Source organism: Zootoca vivipara, chromosome 1 (genome assembly GCF_963506605.1).
Source record: "Zootoca vivipara chromosome 1, rZooViv1.1, whole genome shotgun sequence".
NCBI lineage: Eukaryota > Metazoa > Chordata > Lepidosauria > Squamata > Lacertidae > Zootoca > Zootoca vivipara.
Genome location: NC_083276.1, coordinates 35094279 through 35116045, shown reverse-complemented (window position 1 = coordinate 35116045; position 21767 = coordinate 35094279). Strand labels below are relative to the sequence as shown.

General features: G+C 41.8%; 1 protein-coding gene across 1 annotated transcript in view; it reads left to right on the top strand.

Annotated features, from left to right (window-relative positions):
* Positions 1–2192: 2192 nt before the first annotated feature.
* G2E3 (G2/M-phase specific E3 ubiquitin protein ligase) overlaps positions 2193–21767 on the top strand; it is a 29689-nt gene continuing 10114 nt past the window's right edge. The window contains exons 1-10 of the mRNA XM_035110196.2: positions 2193–2583; positions 11729–11784; positions 12963–13060; positions 13253–13354; positions 14395–14519; positions 16907–17069; positions 18380–18486; positions 19420–19536; positions 20745–20872; positions 20961–21093. Coding sequence (XP_034966087.1) covers positions 2510–2583; positions 11729–11784; positions 12963–13060; positions 13253–13354; positions 14395–14519; positions 16907–17069; positions 18380–18486; positions 19420–19536; positions 20745–20872; positions 20961–21093 — 1103 coding nt within the window. The 5' untranslated portion in view covers positions 2193–2509. The remainder of the gene's footprint in view (positions 2584–11728; positions 11785–12962; positions 13061–13252; positions 13355–14394; positions 14520–16906; positions 17070–18379; positions 18487–19419; positions 19537–20744; positions 20873–20960; positions 21094–21767) is intronic.

Here is a 21767-nt window from a genome sequence, read left to right as displayed (position 1 = left end):
TAATTGGGCTTCTGATCAATCTGAAACTCACATTCAAATGCATCTGAAAAGACAAAGCATTAAAAGTGTGAAACAAGGAAGAGGGAAATGAAGAGCAATTGAGCCTGTGCCGTGCTTCAAAGCCCAAGGAATGTGGCAGAATGATCTTGCATCCGTATAAACACATTATACTTGTGACCCACATTAGAGCAAAGTAACGCAAACGTACAGGCAACATCTGAGCTCTCCCCAGTGAAGCCGCATGGTCACACAGCAGGGGAAATATCATTCCCAGGCACTGCTGCTCACGTAGCTACTTATTATCCGAGCAACCCTGTAACAAGAGACCTGAAATTGCTGTTTTGTGAAAAAATTCCTGCTGCTAAGAAGGTGGCATGTTTGAATTTAAAAGGCACCCAGCACAGCCAGAGGTTATTTCTGGATCAAAACACTCACACAAGGATGTAAGAATATAATAGAAGAGGGCTGTATTTCTAAAAAGTTATATTTTATGGCAAACATCAAACTGATACACCTAAGAAGTGGTAAGTTGGAAGTTTGAAAATGTGAAACTTTATTACCCCAGAATTATTAGGTGAGCCAGTTTAATATTGATCTCCTGTCTAAAATATTACATACTGTACCAGGAATTATCTTTTAATTTTGTAATTAAGGCTACAAGGCTTTCCTTGCCCACTTATTCACTGGAAAACAATCTATGGTTCTCTGTAAAAACATGTATTTAAAGGTTTGGGGCAGAGCTGCACAGGTAGCATTTTATCTGAATGTTGTGCTTGCTATTTTGGAGACGAAATAGATTACCTTGTAGTATCAGTTGTGTCAAGAAGGAACTCTTGGCAACACAGTGTAAGGCTGTTATGAATATATCAAACATCTATGTGGTAGCACATTTCCTGAATGTCTAGTTATGCATCTTGTTTCCAGTCAACCTAACAAGGCTCAATGCAGCTGTAACACTAGTGATCAGCTAACCATGGCCAGATTGGAAGCGCACCAATAGCTGCATGGGCCTAATGCTTTTAAATGCAGAAGAAAAAATGCAAGAGATGAGGAAGGTGAGGGGTCACAACTGCTATACGGTAGTGGCAGAAAAGCAAAAAAACCCAAAGTAAACTATGAGGAGTTTGTATGTGGTAGAGAAATAGAGACAGAGTATTTACAGTGCATTAGAAAGACAAAAAGAAAACCCTTTTATAGCCTCAGTAGGGGTGCTAATGAATTGCTTTGCAAATGAAGACATCTCATCATTAAAGGAACAAATCTCTGGAAAATAGTATCCCTGGAGCAAAGAGATGTAGGATGCTTTAGCTGCCCAGAGTGACTGGGGCAACTCAGTCAAATGGGTAGGGTACAAATAAAAAAATATTAAGTTGAGATTCCTGCATTGCACTTGTTGTTGTTGTTTAGTCGTGTCCGACTCTTCGTGACCCCATGGACCATAGCATTGGAAGGGACTGCATTGCACAGTCCCTTCCAATTCTACAGTTCTATAACGCTATCAATTTAAATTACTGTACTGTGCACTGAATTTTCACCCTACCTCTCACAATCAGTTTCCGAGATTTTAAAATGAAACGGTAGCGTTCTCACAAATTACACTCCATTTTTTAGAAAACAGCACATGAGAACAGCACACCTCAGGGAATCAATATTTAATTTACAACTTATACAACTTTAATATAACAGGAAAAGAGCCTGCTGCTGGATCTAGCCCAGCAGCCTGTTCACGCAGTAGAAGCGTTACCCTTAATTGAGTTAAGACTTCATAATTCAGCTTGCCGTATAGGAAGCCAACACACAGGAGTTTATTCGTCAGTGACGGGGTGCGTGTGTTTCTGCTCTTGTTTATGCTGCAAAGCTTGGGGCGCAAACTGACAAGCTGTAAAATGTGTGCACCCTGCGCCTCTCTTGCGATCCTTCCCGTCTCCCCCAGGGAGTACATCTCCTGGGCTTGCTTCCGCGCAAGCAGTTAGGACTGCGATCCTACACCCATCTATTTAGGAGCAAACCTCGCCGAAAAAGCAATGGGGTTTTACTAGCAGGAACGCAAGTACAGTACAGTATAGCGGAGCGAGGCTCCTCCCGTTTCGGTGGCTGCGATTCCGCTCCCCCCGCAACCTTCCCTGGCTGTGCTTTGGTAACTTGGGGCGAAAATGCACGTCCCCGGCGAGCAAGCCAGGCTCAAACTGCAGCCAGTCCCCCGCCGCGGCCGCTTTTCCCGCGAGCGAGAGGCTTCGCCGCTACGACCCCGCGTCGCCCCGAAAGCGCTGCAACCGCCTCCCTCCTGCAGCGGCTAAGAGACTGAAAGGGAGAGAGAAGAGGAGCACCAAGACAACAGCAGCCGAGCGTCCGATTAACAGATGTCCCTCGGAGATCCGGGAATTCTGCTTTATTAAGGCAAGAGCAGCCGAGCGTCCGACCAACCAATCGGAAGGACGCGGGGCGGGGCGGAGCTTCCTCCTCGCATCCTTGGCCGCCTTTGTGACGCAAGCGGATGCTGGAGTTTTGAATGCTCCGGCGGTTATTTTGGAGTGGACGTGCGAGCAGAAGGGTGCGCGACCGCCTGCTTTACGGATCGCGCAGGTGAGCCTGACGCGCGCGGGGCAGGAATGGTGGCCTCGGGGCTTGGGAGAAGGGCGAGCGCGGGGAGGGCGTTTTCCTCGTCTTTCACACGGCGCTCCGGGAGACGCCGAAGCATCAGCCCGTCCAGCTCAGTATTGCCTGCACTGACTGGCAGCTGCTCTCCGGGATTTCAGGCAGGGAGCGCCTGTCAACCCTGAGGCCGGGGGTTGAACGTGGGACATTCTGCATGCACAGCAGCTGCTTTGGCATTTAACTGCAGTTTTGCAGCATCCTTACACGAGAGTAAACTGCCATAGGATTTACTTCGGAATGCCAATGGCTGGAGACCACAGGAGGGGGACGAGCTTTTGTGCTCGGTCCCGCTTGCGGGTTTCCCGCAGGCATCTGGTTTGCCACTGTGAGAACAGAATGCTGGACTAGGTGAGCCATTGGCCTCATCCCGAGGGCCCTTGTGTTTTTTCTCCCCGTGGGTTTCCTTCTGACCAAATATGCACTAGGATCCGGGTGCAAATCATTGTGGTAAAGGAGGGTGATGCTGCTGCTGTTGGGCGCATCCCAGGGTCTGAGTGGTGAGTGTGAGTATAATTCATTCTCTCATTGCTGGATCTCGCTTTCTGCATATCTCTACTAAGTGTGCATACAGCTCCACTGGATGTATGTCGCAGTTCTCCTGCTTACAGGGCATTGTACGCACAGTGAGAAGGTGTAGGAATGCAGCACTTACCTGACTTCAGTTTCCTTTGGTATTATTATTGTTAATTACATTTGTATACCGCCCTGAGATCTACAGATGAAGCGCAGTACAACGTAAAAATACAATATAAAAAAGACAAAATGCACAATAAAATAGGAACAAAAGCAAACCAAAAAAATCTCCCCTCCCACTACAGTTAATTGAATGTAAATAAGCAAAGGCTGGTTGAAGAGGAATGTTCTATGCCTGCTACCTAAAGGTATATACCGTAATTAAAGTGCCAGACAATAGACGTTTTTCTGGTGTTCTATAATATTGGAGTATATTTATAAGTATTCCACATCCTACTGTAGAGAGAGAAACCACACACTAATGCCCCCAGAGCCCAAAATTCAGTGCTCTCTCAGTTCTCTGTGTACTTCAAAACTGGAGTCTATTCTTTGCAGAGCAATACTGTACCTTATTCCATCCTCGTGGCAGGGTAGAGGAAGAGAAGAAAGATATACATCCCCCTCCCAGCTTTTCTTTCAGATGGCAACATACTGTTGTCTAGTAACAGTTTTTTAGTGGTTGACAGAGTTACTTCTGCTCAAAGAAACACAGTAGGAGAATCTGTAACATGCTTAAAAGAATTATTTTTTTGAGGGACAGCCATGCTACAGAAAATTCCATTAAGGCTGATGAATTACAGTGTTATCCTATGCATATCAGACTTGCTGTGTTGTGTGCAAGACTAACTCCCTAGTCATGCACTCTTACTTGAAAGTAAGCCCCATTCAGTTAGGTGTGCTTATAAATAAACATGTAAAGTATTGTGAAGTTGGTTCAAAGTAGATTATGCTAAAGTAAGTTTATTAGCTTTAAGGTAGGATAAAGCTATTGGTTTGCTTTAAAGGGCTGTTTACTGAGGATTTTATTTTGCACAGGCCCTCTTTCTTCCCACTGATGACTGTTTTCTATATGCTTGAAATCCCCAGGAATATGATTTTCCACATATATATTTTTGTGACAGGGCTCCTCTTTCTACATTTAACAGCTAGCATTTTATATTTAAAAACGTTCTTAAATTCAACACAACAATTAAAACAAAGTAAGTTTGAGGGGGAAACAAGGCAACAATAGGTTTTTTCATTCAGAGCTCTAAATAAAAAAAATCACCTGTCAAAAATTTAAATTCATTAATTTAATCATTTTATACTGTTGCTTGTGAAGGTAAAATTGTAAATTAAAACAATTTAAAGCAGAAGAACGAAATCACAGATAATGGGAAAGAAGATAATGGGAAAGAAGAATGCCTATCATCAACTACAATTGCGCTGCACTGGCAGCCTTCCCTATGCATCAGTGTAATACACTAAAGTGGGGCTATTTCACAACTGGGACAGCATCACTGAACAGTCCCTAAATCCCAGTTACCCACCTCAGCTTTGAAAATGACATCTAGGAATAGAGCCTGGAATGCAGAACTTAAAGAGCAGGCAGGTCCATACAGTGGTGCCTCGACTTACGAATTTAAGCCGTTCCGAAGGCACCTTCGTAAGTCGAAAAATTTGTAAGTCGAAAAACACCATTGGAAACGCGATTGGAAACGGAAAAATTCATAAGTCGAAAAATCCCTATCTAAAACCGCTGCAGATTTTTTCCGGATGTCGAAACATTTGTAAGCATGCGGCCATTACCCCCATTCATAAGTCGAAAAATTCGGTTGTTGAGTCGTTCGTAAGTCAAGGTACCACTGTAGTCTGGAAACATGTCATACAGGAATTCAGCTGGTGCAAACAAACCATTTCCCATCACTTCCTTTATGTCAGGAAAAGCTTTATCTGTTGAATTTCTGTGTGCCACACAGGTGTCGATGCCAGAAATAAAAAAAAGCAACTCAACCCAGGGAAGCACGAAAAGAGAATAACATTTGTTTCCCTTTGTGTCATTATTTTGCAAGGCTGGAAGGTGACAAGGAGTTCATTTCTCATTTGTCTCTTCCCAGCCACTGTTGTGATGCTCTCAGTCATTCACTGCCCTAAGCAGATAACACCCCTTTACTGACTCTTCCCTACTGGCCCTTTAAAGCCCTAAACAGCCTCAGCCCAGTATACCAGAAGGAGTGTCTCTACCCCCATTGTTTAGCCCAGACACTGAGGTCCTGCTGGTTCCCGCACTGCAAGAAGTGAAGTAACAGCGAACCAGGCAAAGGGCCTTCTTGGTAGTGGCACCCTCCCTGTGGAACACCTCCCGCCTTTCAGATGTCAAGGAGATAAAGAACTACATAACTTTTAGAAGACCTCTGATGTTTTATTATGCTTTGATATATGCTGTGAGCTGCCTAGGGAAACCCAGCCAAATGGGTGGTGTATAAATAATAAAATTATTATTACTGTCAAGTTGATCACTGTGACTTAGCAACTGTTTATGGTTGGAGCACTCTTTTCTATAAGTAGTGAAAGGGATGAGGCAGTTGACATATTTCAGCATCCATATATTACACGTGTGCTTCTGTTTCATCTTCCCTGTTTCCACTGAACACCCCAGAACCTTAGGCTGAAATATCTTCCTTTTTCTAGTAAGATTTCTTAAGTTACTGTTTGGGTTCCAGTCTAAGTAGGTTTGTAAGTTGTAACCTAAACATTGACAAGACAAAGGAGATGGTGTTGGACTTTCAGAGGAAGAGAGGGGAGCTAGCCCCGCTGTATATCGGGGGGGGGGCTGTGTGGAGAGAGTCTCTTCCTTTACATACCTGGGAGTCACACCAACAGGTTAAAGAACAGTTTCTACCCATGGGCCGTGAGGCTGCTGAATGGAAGACAGCAACATTGCAGCTGACATTCGGGGTTGGTGGTCATACAACAGCACACAGTGTAACAAGGACTGAGAGATTGGGGGGAGGGGGGCTCGTTTAATCTCACTGTAAACAAGTGGTACAGTGACAATAAAGTATTTCTATATTTCTATATATTGTTAAATCCAAAGTACTAGGAAGCAAGTCCTATTGAATTCAGTGGACAGTTCTGAGTAAACTGAGCTAAAAGACTGTAAAATACTTCCTAAGTTCAGGAATGTTAAGCCATTTCAGATTTGCAGTGTATAATACATGCAGGCTGGTTATTATTGCTTGGATTTAGAGAGCATTTCCACTAAAAACTGAATATGATTTGCTAAACAAATAGCCCAGTGGTTTCCGTTCAAGTGGTAGCATTAGGCTGTCACAAACCACAATGTGAACTTGAGACCATTTCATATTTAAATTCAGGACACATACAGTGAAATGAAATGGCATCTGTGAAAGCTCCTGAAGTGCAAAGCTTATCTTTATTGCCTGTTAACAGAAGGGAAAACATGCATTTGAAATTCTGTCTCCTTTCCTTGTTTTGTTTATTTAGAACATCTATATATATAAAAATGTAGGCATTGTGCGCGCAGAGGTCACAGCCTTTCTCCGTAACTGCTGAACCGTAATGGAACAAATTTGGCCACAAGGTACCATCCCATCAGGGAGGGATCTGGCATAAAAAATTATCAAAAAACCACACCTTTCACACCTAAAATAACGGTTAAACGCAAAAAGTGGTGCACAAATTAGACATCACCAGCAGAAGCTCTGAAGACTCCAGCAGCATCCAATAGAAAGGCAGATCGCACACTGCTGCCTCCAAAGCCACACCACCAGATGACATCACAAAATTCCACAGCAACCAACTGAAAACAGGCCTTTTGCAGCAACAAGGCCCAACATTGCCCAGCAGATTGAATAAGCCGCAGCAGACTAGGCTGCTTTCTAGACTACGCCAAGTGGAGGTAGGGGCCTGCCTGGGGGGGGGGATGGAGGGCCAAATAGGGGGCAGCGATAGGTAATGGGTCAGAACAGGGTGGGGGGAGACACAGGGATGAAACCCGACCTCTCTACAGTATTTTGCCTTGGCTTCTCAGACCAGGCCACTTTCCAGACTAGGCCAAGTGGAGGTAGGGGCCTGCCTGGGTGGGGGATGGGGGGCGAATTCGGAACGTGCTTTCTGTTTAATAAACGCCTGGCAGCATTAGGCAGTGTTCATCATTTCCCCTAACACACACTTGGGGGCATGGCGAGGGGTTTTTGCTTTTTAATTTAGCAGGCGTGTCATATGTGAGGCTCTGACGGCCATTTTAAGTAAGGGCAGTCATGCCCCTTTTAACCTAGGCTTCATACTATGACTGATTGCAAGCCTCTGTGTCTTTAAACAAAACAACAACCATGCACTTTCTCTCCCCAGTTTAAGTCCTCGGTCCTCGGATATTTGCAGTGATCAACACCCCCCCCCCCCGGATTTACAATCCCCTACCTTCCGCATGCCACTTCCTGGGTTTTTTTATGGAACCAAATAGCTGGGGCGCTTCGGAACACGCCATCTGTTGCTACGAGGCTGTGGGGCTGCGCTGTTTGATCCCACCCCTGGTCGGGATTTTTAAAGTAGTTCTCTGGGTCCCGGGACGCATCATCACCCCCGATCCTTTTCTTTGCTCAAACGGACCTCTCCCCCTGGCTTTGGGCTTCGCCCAAATGGACCTCTCCCCACCTTCCTCAACACCAAATACTCCTCAATTATACCCACAATAAAAACCATAAAAATAAAAAAGTTACAAACAACACATTAAAAAAACAAAATACATCCCATCCTGCTTTCCAAAAAATTACACCAAAAAACAACCACCCATACCAAAATCATACACTACACACCAAAATAAATGACAACCCCAACTAGAGAAATAAAACATCACCAACATCATAATAAAAAAAACACCAAAACCACATCCTACATTAAAAACACCTACTCCAAATTTTAAAAATCCAAACAACAAAAAAACAAAAAACCACAAAACACAACAATGCCCAAATCATACAATACCCACCAAAATAAATGACATCCCCAAAAATAAAATTAAGCAATAATAATTTCTGCTTCTCATGTTCTTATTTCAAAAACATTTAATCTCAATACAGTACATAAAAATGTTCACAATGCGTGCACAGGGGCCAAAGTATGGAGATACAGGGGGGAGGGGACAACACTCCCCGGGGACAAAAGAGGGCTCAGACAAAAGTGCATGCTGGAAAATAGAACCCAGAAGCTGACAGTTCCTTCTCCAAGGGTGGGGGCCCAGGTATGGAAATATAGGGGGTAGGGAACAACAATCCACGGGGACAACAGAGGGGTTAGACAAAAGTGCATGCTGGGAAACAGAACCCAGAAGCTGACTGTTCCTTCTCCAAGGGTGGGGGCCAAGGTATGGAGAAACAAGGGGGAGGGGCCAACATTCCCCGGAGACAACAGAAGGCTCAGATGGGGGGTGGGGGAGGAAGGGGCTTGATAGCTCCTGAGTCAGGACAGGGTGGGGACAGTCACAGGGATGTGCCGGAGGGTGGGGGGAAAAGGGGGCTCGATAGCTCATGGGTCGGGACAGGGTAGGGACAGTCACAGGGATGAACCGGGGGTGGGGGGAAAAGGGGGCTCGATAGCTCATGGGTCGGGACAGAGTGGGGGGAATCACAGGAAAGAACCACAGCAATGCGTGGCTGGGCCAGCTAGTTTTATTTTAAAGTGACTTGACTATGGCAGTGTAGATTTGACTTTGAAATCAGAGGTTGCTCCAAAATAAGTTTTTTTTTTTTTAGTACAACATTTTTTCCATAGTTCTCAAAAGTGACTGTTAGCTGCAGGTGTTCTATTGCAGGGGAACCTTTGGCCCAGCAGGGGTCCTAATTTTACCCACAAAGCCATTTTCTCCAAGTCATGCCCCACGTCATTTTTCTATTTATTTTTTATTTCATAAAATTTATGTACCACTTGATTCGGGAAAATCTTCAAAGTCGTTTATATGACATCAGGTGTGGGGCAGGTAAAAACATGGCTGCAAAGGAACAATTGGGAGCTGTAAAATGTACTCTTGCTTGTTTCTTGGTAAGCAGGGCTTCCAAGACCTGCTAGGGTTGGTTCCATTCAGGAATTCTCAATCAGAGCTCCCAGGTGGAGTGCATCCCTGACAAAATTGGAATTTGGAGTCAGCGCCAATCAGCTGTTTGGTGTGACTTCAAACCCCAGTGAGAACTGGGAACTCCAAAATGTAGCTTGTCCCTGTTTGAAAGCAAGGTGTGAAGAAAATGGTGTTTGGCAATGACTTCAAGTGCTACATAGATTTGAAGAAGTGCAGCAAAAGGGGCAGGTAGGTTCTCAGAAATCATGGTGACATCAGGTGATTGACAGGTGGACAGCCCCACCCACCTGTCAAAGTGGCTTGCCAGAGGTGGGGAAGCTCAGGCAGGATACAGCCCCCCAGCTGGATCCTTTTCTCTGCCATTGTTTTATCTGAAGTCATGACACCAGCTCAAGTTTGAATTAAAACCTGCCTTATTATGTTTATTCATTTTTGATAAAAAAAGTATCAGCCTTGACTTATGAAATGTATCTTTGTAACCCATGTTGTACCTGTCTGGAAATAGAAAAATAAAGTTTTTTAAATTGGTGTTTTGATTACTTAGCATGATCCGGATAACCCAAGTTCCACCCCACAAAAAAGCCTGCAGAGGAAATAAGTTTGCTAAAGATCATTAAGACCCTATGCACATACATACCTTTCTTTATCCATCTGCTGAATTTAGAATCCTGCTGTGATCCTGAACATGCTTACTCAGGAGTATTTTGCTTATTTCTGGATAGACAAGTGTTTAGGATAATAAAATATTCCCAGTTTCTTTTTCTGCAAGGGGAATGATCGAAGATAGTTAAGGCTGTAACTTTTCCCATCTGCTTCTGTCTATGCTATCTGTAGATGCTTTTTCTAGATACAATTAAATGCTGTGATCCATTATTTGCACAGGAAACCCTAACTATACAGTTGATATCACTGTTGAAATACTTAGAGCTTGTGGATCTTGAATGCCTTGGGACATTATGGGGAAAATAGTATTTTTTCAGGAGGGGTAATCTAAAAACAATTATCAACAAAAACAAAAAAGATTTGTGATTTGGTTGTTTTATATAGTCAGCTAAATACTGTTGCCAAGGCAGAAGCTTTTTTCCCATTTCAAACCAATGTCCCTCTTGGAAGCCATCATCTGAATTGGGGTTGAGGGGAGAGTTATCTCTGTGTTGGAGCTCTGTTGGTGGAATAAAATCCCTGCAAGCTATCTTTTGAGCAGCAGGCAAAAGCCTTATTTTTGCAGACCTGTTTTCTCCCAGATGGGTGATCCTGCATGGTTTTTATAACTAGGATTTCTATGTAGTATCTGTTTCAGAACTGTTTATTGGTGCATACTGTATTCCTAAAACAAATAACATTAGCTTTTAATTCAGATCTTTACACATGGTCAGTGTAATGCAGCAATAGATACTGGCGCAAATTCATTAGTCTCCTTTCCAGCTAGCCCAACTAAACTGTTATGATATCTCTGCTTGCTGGAGAAGTGGGACGTTGGAGGCTAACCTAATCTGACATACTGTGTTTGGGAAGAAGATTTTAAGCAAAGTATTAACTTTACACTAGGCATGAAAGATACTTGCATCTTGGGGTTTGCTGTGTTGCAAAGTGTCTTATTTTACAGGCTTAGAAATTCAACTTTGCCGTTTAGTTGTGTCCGACTCTTCGTGACCTCATGGACCGTAGCACACCAGGCACTCCTGTCTTCCACTGCCTCCCACAGTTTGGTCAGACTCATGTTTGTAGCTTTGAGAACACTGCCCAACCATCTCATCCTCAAAATCAACTTACCACTGATATTTTTATTGGGTATCAATCTACTAGAAGTGTCATTCCAAGGGAGCAAGAGGCATTTATAATGGCAAAATGCCCTTTTCTATAAGCTTACTGGCTCATGAGGTACCTTTCTGGAGTGTTGAATAACAGCTATACTGCCCCAGAGCAACAGCCTTTATGACCTAATTGCTCCAAAGTACTAACCTTTGTGACCTGTTATCTCATCTCACTGCTTGCCTCTTCAGTTGACACAAAAACTCAACTCCCCTCTCATCCCCTCCCCTACCCCTCCTTCCCTCTTTTTTTCTTTTTCTTCACTTGTTCCTTATCATCTTATTTTTCTGGATGAATGCTGAAGCCAGGACTCTCAGCTGACTCACAGAGACAAAATAGCTAACTGCAAGGACGCTAGGAGCTTATTTTCTTCCAGATAATTTTGTACCACCGAAAAGATAATGTATTTGCTTTTCTAAATGTTAAGTTTATTCTAAAAATGTTGTTGTAGCTACTTTCAAAAATAATGGTGAATTTCAATGAACTACTGATTAATACAAAACCTGAAACCAGATTTGTCATGACAGCAGAAAAGTATACTGAGTAGTTAAACCAGTAATTCTGTTTCCTGTACTTTTTTTAATTCGAAACAGAGAATACTGGGTATGGTACTAGACTAAAAAGACTAATATCAGGTATGCTGCAACTTATTTTTTTTCCTTCCATATTTAACAGTTGGAAGGAGAACGCTAGGATGAGTGATAACATTGTTGGCTGCCTTCAGAAACTGAGTAAGTACCGTGTATGTTTGCTTCAACAATTAATGCAGGCTTCCTCAACCTCAGTCCTCCAGATGTTTTGAGACTACAATTCCCATCATCCCTGACCACTGGTCCTGCTAGCTAGGGATCATGGGAGTTGTAGGCCAAAAACATCTGGAGGGCCAAGGTTGAGGAAGCCTGAATTAATGTACGCAAATGCCAATCATGGATTTGTACAAAAAAGAACTCTGTTTTTAATGCTAGTGCAATTTGCCACTTCAAATTCATGTAACCATTGTTTCAGGGACTGGATAATTAACTATTATTGGACATTGTCACTCTGCCCCATACTTACGGTAACAAGCCTAGCTGTACCAAGGAGCTAAAGGTGCCATATATTGTTCTCCTCCCCATTTTATCCTCCAAAAGGTACTGTGAAGTGGATTAGGCTGAGAGAGGGCAACTGGCCTGAGGTCAACCAGTAAGCTTTCTAGCTGATGGAATTTGAACCTTGGTCTCCCAGGTCCTAATCTAACCTCTGTACCACACTGACCTGCTACAAACAAGCACGGCAATAAGGAATTTGAAAGATATTTACTTAAACTGATACCTAACCTTGCGATTAGATTTGTCCTTCCCCTGCAATTCCTTCCCCAAATCTTCAGACATAGAATGCTTCATCATCTATGTGTCATGTACTTGGCTTTGTTATCCATACTGGATCAGTCACTAAAACCCCTATGTTGGACAATCTTCAGTGTTCTAGCAATTTTGTTTTAGCGCTGATTCTTCCTATTGAACTCAACAACTGGATGCAATGTTTCCGTATTTTTCAAGAGGGAGTGTATGTGTCTGTGGTTGTGAATTGCCACTGTTCCAGAAATATGGTGACCTCTGTGCCAAAACATACAGTAGTTCAGCACAGGGACCTTCAGGGTCATGCTGCCCTCATTCAGTGCTTCCCAGTTGTGCAAAGGAGGGGCACACACAATGCCCCCCCCCCACTTTCCTCTAGCAGGAGCATCCGCTAGATCTCAGTCCCTGTTTTGAATAGAAGGGATACTGGATGCAACCCATTGTGTCCAGGTATTGTTGCTTTGTGTTGGAAGGGCATATCTTACAACTTGAAACATCTGTTAAACATCTAAAGAAAAAGTGGCATTTCAGAGAACTAACACGTTATATAAAATTGCTTCTTAATATTTTAGCCTGTGAATTTTGTCAACGGGCTGATGACCGTCCTGAAAAGTATGGGGAAAGGAGGACTTACGAGGATTACAATCTCACTGTTCATTATTACTGTGTGGTAAGTATTTTCTTTTTAACCTGCAAAGTTCTAAGTACCGTACTTTGCTACAGTGAAAACCAACACCTCCTTGGGTAGTATTATGATCAGCTGGAGCAGAGCATGTGTACGTGGGTGTCTGCAGTAATGTTTTTTCTCAAGTGGAAAGTTATCATTTTTATAACTTACCAGCAATCCATTCCTTTATTGTAGTTAATGTCAAGTGGGATTTGGCAGAGAGGTGAAGACGAAGAAGGTTTTTATGGGTTTTTACCTGAGGACATCCAAAAAGAAATTAATCGAGCTGCAAGACTGGTAAGAATATATCTTGAATGTTGAGTCTGTTCCAAAGAGTTGTCTGACCAGAAGGACATAGCATCATGTATACCAGTACAATATGCTAAAATATGATATAGTTGAGTTTCACTAAGGCTATAGTCTTGCTCTGGCATTATAGGCAGATATTGATGCAACTGTTTTGGTTAAAGAAATCTGTATAGCATTAAGCAGTCATTTCTAGTTAACGGTTAGGATCATAGCTGTCAGGTTTTCCCTTTTCTCACGAGGAAGCCTATTCAGCATAAGGGAATTTCCCTTTAAAAAAGGGAAAACTTGACAGCTATGGTTAGGATAGCAGTGGATAAAACCCAGGGTGTTTTTTTTAAAAAAAAGTTGTAGTAAACAATGCTGCTTTTTTTTGGAAGATAAGAAAGCCAAATCACTTCTCAGATAACCTGTAGAATTAACTGTATAAAACACCTGTGATTGGTGTTAAGCAAAATTAATCAAATATCTTAAACTAAAGGTTCTGGAAATGCCAAAAGCATGTTGGAAATTTCTACTACAATTAGAAGTACTGAAGTGGGAATTGGGAGTAAGATACTTGCATATATTTTAAAGACAGAGTCTTTAATGCTGTTCTGTTATAGAAAGTTATTTGCAAATCTGAAAGATCAAAAACCAGCATTTTAAATGATCACATTAGCTGTGTATACAAAATACTAGTGATGCTGTGTATACAAAATACTAGTGATAATGGACAATTCTGAATGAGTGGCTATGCAGGTGACAGGATTATTATTGCTTGGTTTTGCAGTGAACCAAATGAGAAAAGAGAGAAGAAAGCTAGTTAAATTTTCATTTACATAATAAAAAAAGAACTACCTGTATATTAAATCATGGACATTTGAGAAAAGGCTCATTATTGTTTTGACTAGTAGTGATGAATTATTCAACAGTGCATTTCTCTTACTATACATTTATATACTGCTTCTTATTTTAAACAGAGCTTAAAATAAGTTTTAGAATAACTACTAAAACAAAAAATTAAAACAACTGGTGGTATTTGTTTTTAGAAATGTGCTATCTGTAAGAAAAAAGGTGCTTCAATTGGTTGTGTGGCATCCAGATGCAAACGAAGTTACCACTTTCCTTGTGGGGTAGAGAGAGGATGCATTTTCCAATTCAGGGAAAATTTTCCGTAAGTTATTTTAATTAACTTTATAGTAAAATTAACTAGTTATTTAAGCCAAAAAGCTGCAATTTCCAAAGTTCCTGTTAATGTGGAGTTATTTAAATACAATACAGTGGTACCTCGGGTTAAGAACTTTATTCGTTCTGGAGGTCTGTTCTTAACCTGAAACTGTTCTTAGCCTGAGGTACCACTATAGCTAATGGGTCCTCCTGCTGCCGCCGCACAATTTATCTTCTCATCCTGATGCAAAGTTCTTAACTCGAGGTACTATTTCTGGGTTAGCGGAGTCTGTAACCTGAAGCATCTGTAACCTGAGGTGATAACTAGTTGTGGCGTCCCATTTGCATGACAGATTTCCACTCACATAAAAACAGAAATCCCTCTTGCTCATCTCTCATCTTGCAACCACATACACACCTTCCAAATCCTGAGAGACCAGCTTAGTAGCAGGCATCTAATCTTGGGGTATTCCTGGATGCAAGTTTTTCACTGGAGAGAGACAGACACAATCCATAACTCAGGGTGACTTTGCTGAGCTCTCACTTGTGCATCGGCTGATGCCGTTCCTGGGCAGGGAGCTTAGTAACAGTGATCCATACTTTGATATCCTCTTGTTGAGATTAGTGAAATGTGTGTTATATCGGGCTACTTTGGAAGATTACTCTGAAACTGGCTAGTGCTAAATGCTGCAGCTCATCTTTTGAGTGAGACTACCAGCCACAGCCATATCACTCATAATGATTTGTGCTAGCTGCCAATATGATTCTGGGCCAAATTCAAGGATTTTCAGATAACATATAAAGCTCTGAACAACTTGAGACCCAAGTACTTGAGGGAATATCTCCTACCCAGGAGTTAAAATAGTAGGGGGGGGCCCTTTGGCAAATAATATTGCTGACTGTATCTCTGTTGTTTTGTTGTGATAAGGAGTCTGGCTTTGTGCAGTTTTATTGTTCCTTCTAAGATCCGTGGTTGTGGGGCAGAAGACAAATTGACTATTAAAAAAGCCCAGCTTTCTCATGTTTTGGCCATTAAAGCTTTGGGAACTATACATTCCAGAGAGTAATTCTCTTAGTGCAGGACAATTTGGCTAGAACTTTTGTGCTGTGCATAGTAATGCAACACCTTGACTGCTATTTCATTCATTGGTTGCTTATTTGGCTTACTTTGGTTTGGTTCTTAAAAACACCCTTCTCTCTGTACACATTGTTTATACATACTGTACATACCCACTTAGGGACACAGGTGGCGCTGTGGGTTAAACCACAGAGCCTAGGGCTTGCCGATCAAAAGGTCGGCTGTTTGAATACCTGCGACGGGGTGAGCTCCCATTGCTTGGTCCTAGCTCCTGCCAACCTAGCAGTTTGAAAGCATGTCAAATGCAAGTAGATAAATAGGTACCGCTACAGCTGGAAGGTAAACGACGTTTCCGTGTGCTGCTCTGGTTTGCCAGAAGCGGCTTTGTCATGCTGGCCACATGACCTGGAAGCTATACGCCGGCTCCCTCGGCCAATAACGCGAGATGAGCACCGCAACTCCAGATTCGGTCACGACTGGACCTAATGGTCAGGGGTCCCTTTACCTTTACCTGTACACACCCACTTAGGTGACCACTTTACATATCTGATGTTGATTCCAGCCCACAAAAGCTTATACGAAGAGAAATTTGTTGGTTTTAAGTTACCCCACGTTTCTTTGATGCTTGGAATGTCAGTAAACTTTTACAGATAATTAATAACCTTGCAGTATATTTCTAAGTAGGTTTTGAGATTGTCTTGAATGATTCTATGCTAAATCAATTATTAATCTAATCATTAGACTGTTGTTTTTATTAAAGCATTAGATTTTAAGCTGAGTTGTTGTTGTTGTTGTGTTGTTGTTTTGTCGTTTAGTCGTGTCCAACTCTTCATGACCCCATGGACCATAGCACGCCAGGCACTCCTGTCTTCCACTGCCTCCCGCAGTTTGGTCAGACTCGTGTTCGTAGCTCCGAGAACACTGTCCAACCATCTTGTCCTCTGTCGTCCCCTTCTCCTCATGCCCTCCATCTTTCCCAACATCAGGGTCTTTTCCAGGGAGTCTTCTCTTCTCATAAGGTGGCCAAAGTATTGGAGCCTCAGCTTCACAATCTGTCCTTCCAGTGAGCACTCAGGGCTGATTTCCTTCAGAATGGATAGGTTTGATCTTCTTGCAGTCCATGATACTCTCAAGAGTCTCCCCCAGCACCAGAATTCAAAAGCATCAATTCTTCAGCAATCAGTCTTCTTTATGGTCCAGCTCTCACTTCCATACATCACTACTGGGAAAACCATAGCTTTAACTATACGGTTAAGCTGAGTAGTATGTTTTAAAAGAAGTGTGGTGATATGGAACTCTGGCTCTGTATTTTTCAGGTCATACTGTTGGAAACACCGACCCACACAAAAACGTTCCCCAACCTCTAATGGATCATCACAGTGTACCATATGTTTAGAGTTGGTTGAACATGCACCATCGTATAACATTTTGGCAAGTCCGTGCTGCAAAAATGCTTGGTTTCATAGAGACTGTTTGCAGGTATGTCCAGAACACCAAAATATTAGTACTTCCTTTTAATACTAAAAAGAAGTATGCTGTACAATGATGGAAAGCACTTGTGTCATTTAATGGAAGTAGGACCTGCAATAAAAATGTTGCAGAATTGAATTTTCCTGTTCAGGGAGCCAGCCAGCTTTGCCCTCTTCCAGGAGACTTCATTTCAGGTTGGGGACCAATTTAGCTTCAAGCAAACAACTTTAAAGTGAGTTCCTTACTGTTCCTTTGCTGAAGCAAGATGAGCACTTACCACCCAGCAGTTGATCCTGATCAGCTCATGGGCAGTGGGAGTATAGCTTGCTTCAGGATCATGAAACAGTTTGCATTGAAACCCCTGCTAAAATTGAAGAAAGAACTTTATATTTAGCAATATTTCCATGCAAACTGCTTCATGAACCTGAGAAGTCTCTATAGATGCACACTTAGTACATTCCTAGAGAGGCTTGTTTCCTGATTTCGCTGCGACATCAGATGATTGGTAGGTGATGGCTCCACCCACCTGGCAAATCTGACCCATGAGGGTAGGGCAAAGACAGATCTGGCCTACCAGGGAGAAACGGTTTCCCACCCCTGCACTAAAAGCTAACTGGAATAAGAGTCACAAATTCTATAATAACTGGCATGGGAGCAAACTACTGTCTAAGGTTTTAGTGGTGTTTCCTAGAGAAGCATAAGCATTCATGAACATTAAAAAAAAATCCAGATCCCTACTTCAGAGAAGTTTACAATCTAAATGTCATCAGTAAGATTGGGGAGGATGATAAAAGGAATGAATATGAGCAAATGCAGTAACATGTACTTAGGAAAATCAGTTTTCTGTTGGTAACTAGGATAGAACTGCCAAACTCATCCTGTACTCTTTAGCCATAACTATTGATAATGTGGAGTAAATGTGCTTTTTGCATTGGAAGCTTTACAAGCTCAGAACTAGTAAGCACTTGCAAAAGTAACAGGATATATAGCATGCAATTTCACAACTGCTCCACTGGCTACCAGTCTGTTTCCAAGGACAAATCAAAGTGCTGGTTATGACCTATAAAGTCCTACACAGCTTAGGTCCAGACTATCTGAAAGTTTTTCTTTCTTATATGAACCGGTGTGGGCTCTGGGATCTTCACTTGCAAAGGCATGCTGGGGTGGGGGAGCCAGGATATAAATATAGTAATGGTAATAATCATTAAAGAAATTGTCATTAGTATAGCCTACTACAGATACTGTGTTGTACCCTCATCTTCAAAAGCATCCAGCATCTTGTCTGATTTACTGATCATTTTTCTCTCTTTTGGATCCAGTGTCAAGCGCTAAGTGCAGGGGTATTTTTCTTTAGATGCCCTGTATGTAATAATAAAGAGAAATTTCAGAATGAAATGTTGAGAATGGGCTTACATATTCCAGAAAGGTAAGTACCTCCCAAAATATTGTTTTATTTTTAAGAATATATTGTACAGGTTTATAGTTAAAGCTATATACCACTAGGTATATTTAACAGAAGAGTGAGATATACATGGTTAATTCTCTTTGGAAATTTATGGTGTGTTATTTTGTATCATTTTTCTATTAAGCTTTTTTTATGGGTTTATATTAAGAGCAGGAGGCATTATGTTTTTCATTAGTTTTAATAGTAAAAGTTGAAAATAAGATGCAAGATGGAAAGAACTGAACATTTTAGCTACTGCAAAGTATTTTAACAACTCATTTCTTAAGAGACGAAGGCACAGAGACTTAGATTAGGAGACAAATGATTTTTGTCAAGACACACATAATACAAAGCCGCATTTAACCCTAGAAATGGATGTGGGAAATCTTTTTTTAAAGTTTTCCAAATTTTGTAAATGATGGTTGTTCAGGAAGCCAAGGGTTAATCAGCTTGCTCTGATAGACGGGAGATCTGAATTACAAAAGCATAGACTATCCAACAGCTACTGATTTTCTGTAGAGTCCATCTTCTCTTGATAATAGTAAAATCATATACAGTGGTGCCTCGCTTAACAAATGCCCTGCTTAACGAAATTTCCGCTTAACGAAAGGTTTTTTTTCTAGCGGAGGTTGCCTCGCTAGACGAATACGTTTTACGAAAAATTCGTCTAGCAAATCGCGGTTTCCCATAGGAATGCATTGAAATTCAATTAATGCGTTCCTATGGGCAAAAAAATTTTTAAAAAAATTCACTGCATTCCTATGGGATTTGCTAGACGATTTTTTCGTTATAAGAAAAGACCCGTGGAACGAATTAAATTCGTCTAGCGAGGCACCACTGTATTACTACCGGTATTTAAGCAAGGAAAGCTGCAGTGTATGCCTGAAATGTTCAAATGAGTTTTAATGTTTCCAGAGATGCCTCCTGGGAACTGGAAGAGAATGCATACCAGGACCTTCTTCAGTGCTACCAACACTGTGACATCAATATCTGCCTCTGCGAAAATGGAAGAAACTACAATGAGCCTGATAGGTATTTATAAATGTGGTCCTTGGACATAAGTATGTTAAATATGCTCGTAGTTTATAGCAATGTCATCTTGTCCTGCTTCCATTCAAAGTCAGTTGGACATGATGATGACCACATAAGTGCCTGCTGGATCAGTTTTATCTAATCCAGCATCCTGTTCTTACAATGACCTTCCCCAGGTCTGTAGGAAGCCCCATTATAGGGCCAGCTGTGGAGGTAGAACATAACTGTTATGGTTAGTAGATGTTGATCATCTTATTCTATATATGGAATTATACTAAGACAAGAAAACTAGTGATCCTTAACTTAAATTTCCTGGTGAGTTTTTGTTTTTGTTTCCTTGTAATAAGAAGATATTGGCATATTGATTTTATGCTGCCAGTCATTAGGTCTTCATGTTTAGAAATCTGAAACTCTGAAGAAACAGGAAAGCATGCACCCTATGTGTGTGTCAACATTAGAGGACCGGGGGGGGGGGGAACCAACAACATTAGAGGACCTGGTCCATGTCCCATGCCATCACTAGGAAGGTTTCATCGTTATTTTTATTCCATGAAATGAAGTGGTGGCTTTTCTAGAAGGCATTGGGGGATGGCATACTTTGACTACTGTAGAGCTGAGTTACCATTAGGTTGAACTAACCATTAGGTTCTGTGAGCGGAATAGAACCTTTGAGTCCTGCCCAGTGTGCTTTTGCAGCTGTGGATTTATGTTTGATTCTTTTTTAAAGTGTATTATTTATTATTGAAATAAAAAAAATCCTTCCAGTAGCACCTTAGAGACCAACTAAGTTTGTCATTGGTATGAGCTTTCGTGTGCATGCACACTTCTTCAGAAACATGAAAAGCTCATACCAATGACAAACTTAGTTGGTCTCTAAGGTGCTACTGGAAGGATTTTTTGTTTGTTTGTTTGTTTCGACTACGTCAGACCAACACGGCTACCTACCTGTAACTTATTTATTATTGCTAGCTATCTTTTATCCTTTGCTAAAGAGAGCCAGGGTAAACATATTAAATATAAAATAATATTGGCAATCTTTGACCTGCACCTCCCATTTTACCACATATATGTTGTAACTTAAATTTATGTCCCATCTTGGGAAATATACCGATGCAAAGTGAAGTCATAACTAGTTACATTGAGTTAACTCTTCTCTTTTTTAAGTTTAACAGTCTTAATTTTTAAAATGCATTTTTCTTTTCTTTTAGCAAATGGGAAATAAAGCGCTGTCAATATTGTGGTTCGAGTGGAACTCACTTGGCATGTTCCTCACTAACAAGTTGGGAGCAAAATTGGGAATGCATAGAATGTAGAACTATCCTTGCCAAATCAACTGGTATGAAACTGTTCACCATTATACTTGAATTAATTTAAACTTTTTTTAAAGATTTTGGATGAGAAATTGTGTTAATTTCATTACACAGGGAACTGTCAGAAATGGCGAAAGCGTTCTCGGAGTATGCCAGAAAATACAGATATTGGCGATAGCTTGCTGGAAGAGCCATCACCCAAATGTCCCAGACAGTCTCCTGGATCCCATCTTGGCTTCCTTGTCAGGCATGTGATGTTCTTTCATTTGCAGCTGCATGGAAACAAACAGGCAGTGTTCACACATCATGCTAAACCACAGTTGAGCACAATATGAATGAACAGGAATGAGCTGCAGTGAACCTCATGTTTATGCTCACTCTTCCCACATGACTGGGAGATGTTGAGAGTTCTCATTTTTGGTTATGCAGTCTGTAACATTGGTCAGTTGCCTGTCCTGGCTGAGGTCCACCCCCATGCCCAAAGGAGCAGATGCACAGTCTGGGGGTACTTGTAGATCCAGATTTGCCGCTGGAGGCCCAGGTAGCCTCAGTAGCTAAACGTGTCTTTTACCAGCTACATTTGGTACGACAGTTTCAGCTGTTCCTGGGCTGGGAGAGCACTGGTGACTTCAAGATTGGATTACCTCAGTGTAGTCTATGTGGGGCTTCCCTTGCACTTTGCCTGGAAACTGCAAGTTAATGCAGAATGCTGCAGCATAGTTACTGACAGGAGTAAGGCCCTGTCAGCACATAATGCCTCTGCTCAGAGATCTGCACTAGTTGCCGATTTGTTCAAGCCAAGTTTAAGGTTTAACTGTTGTTATATAAAGTCCATAACAGCTTGGGAATGTTTTCCTTGCGGCATCACCTTATTCCGTACATGCCACTATTAAAGGTGTCACGTAATATTCATTCCACAGT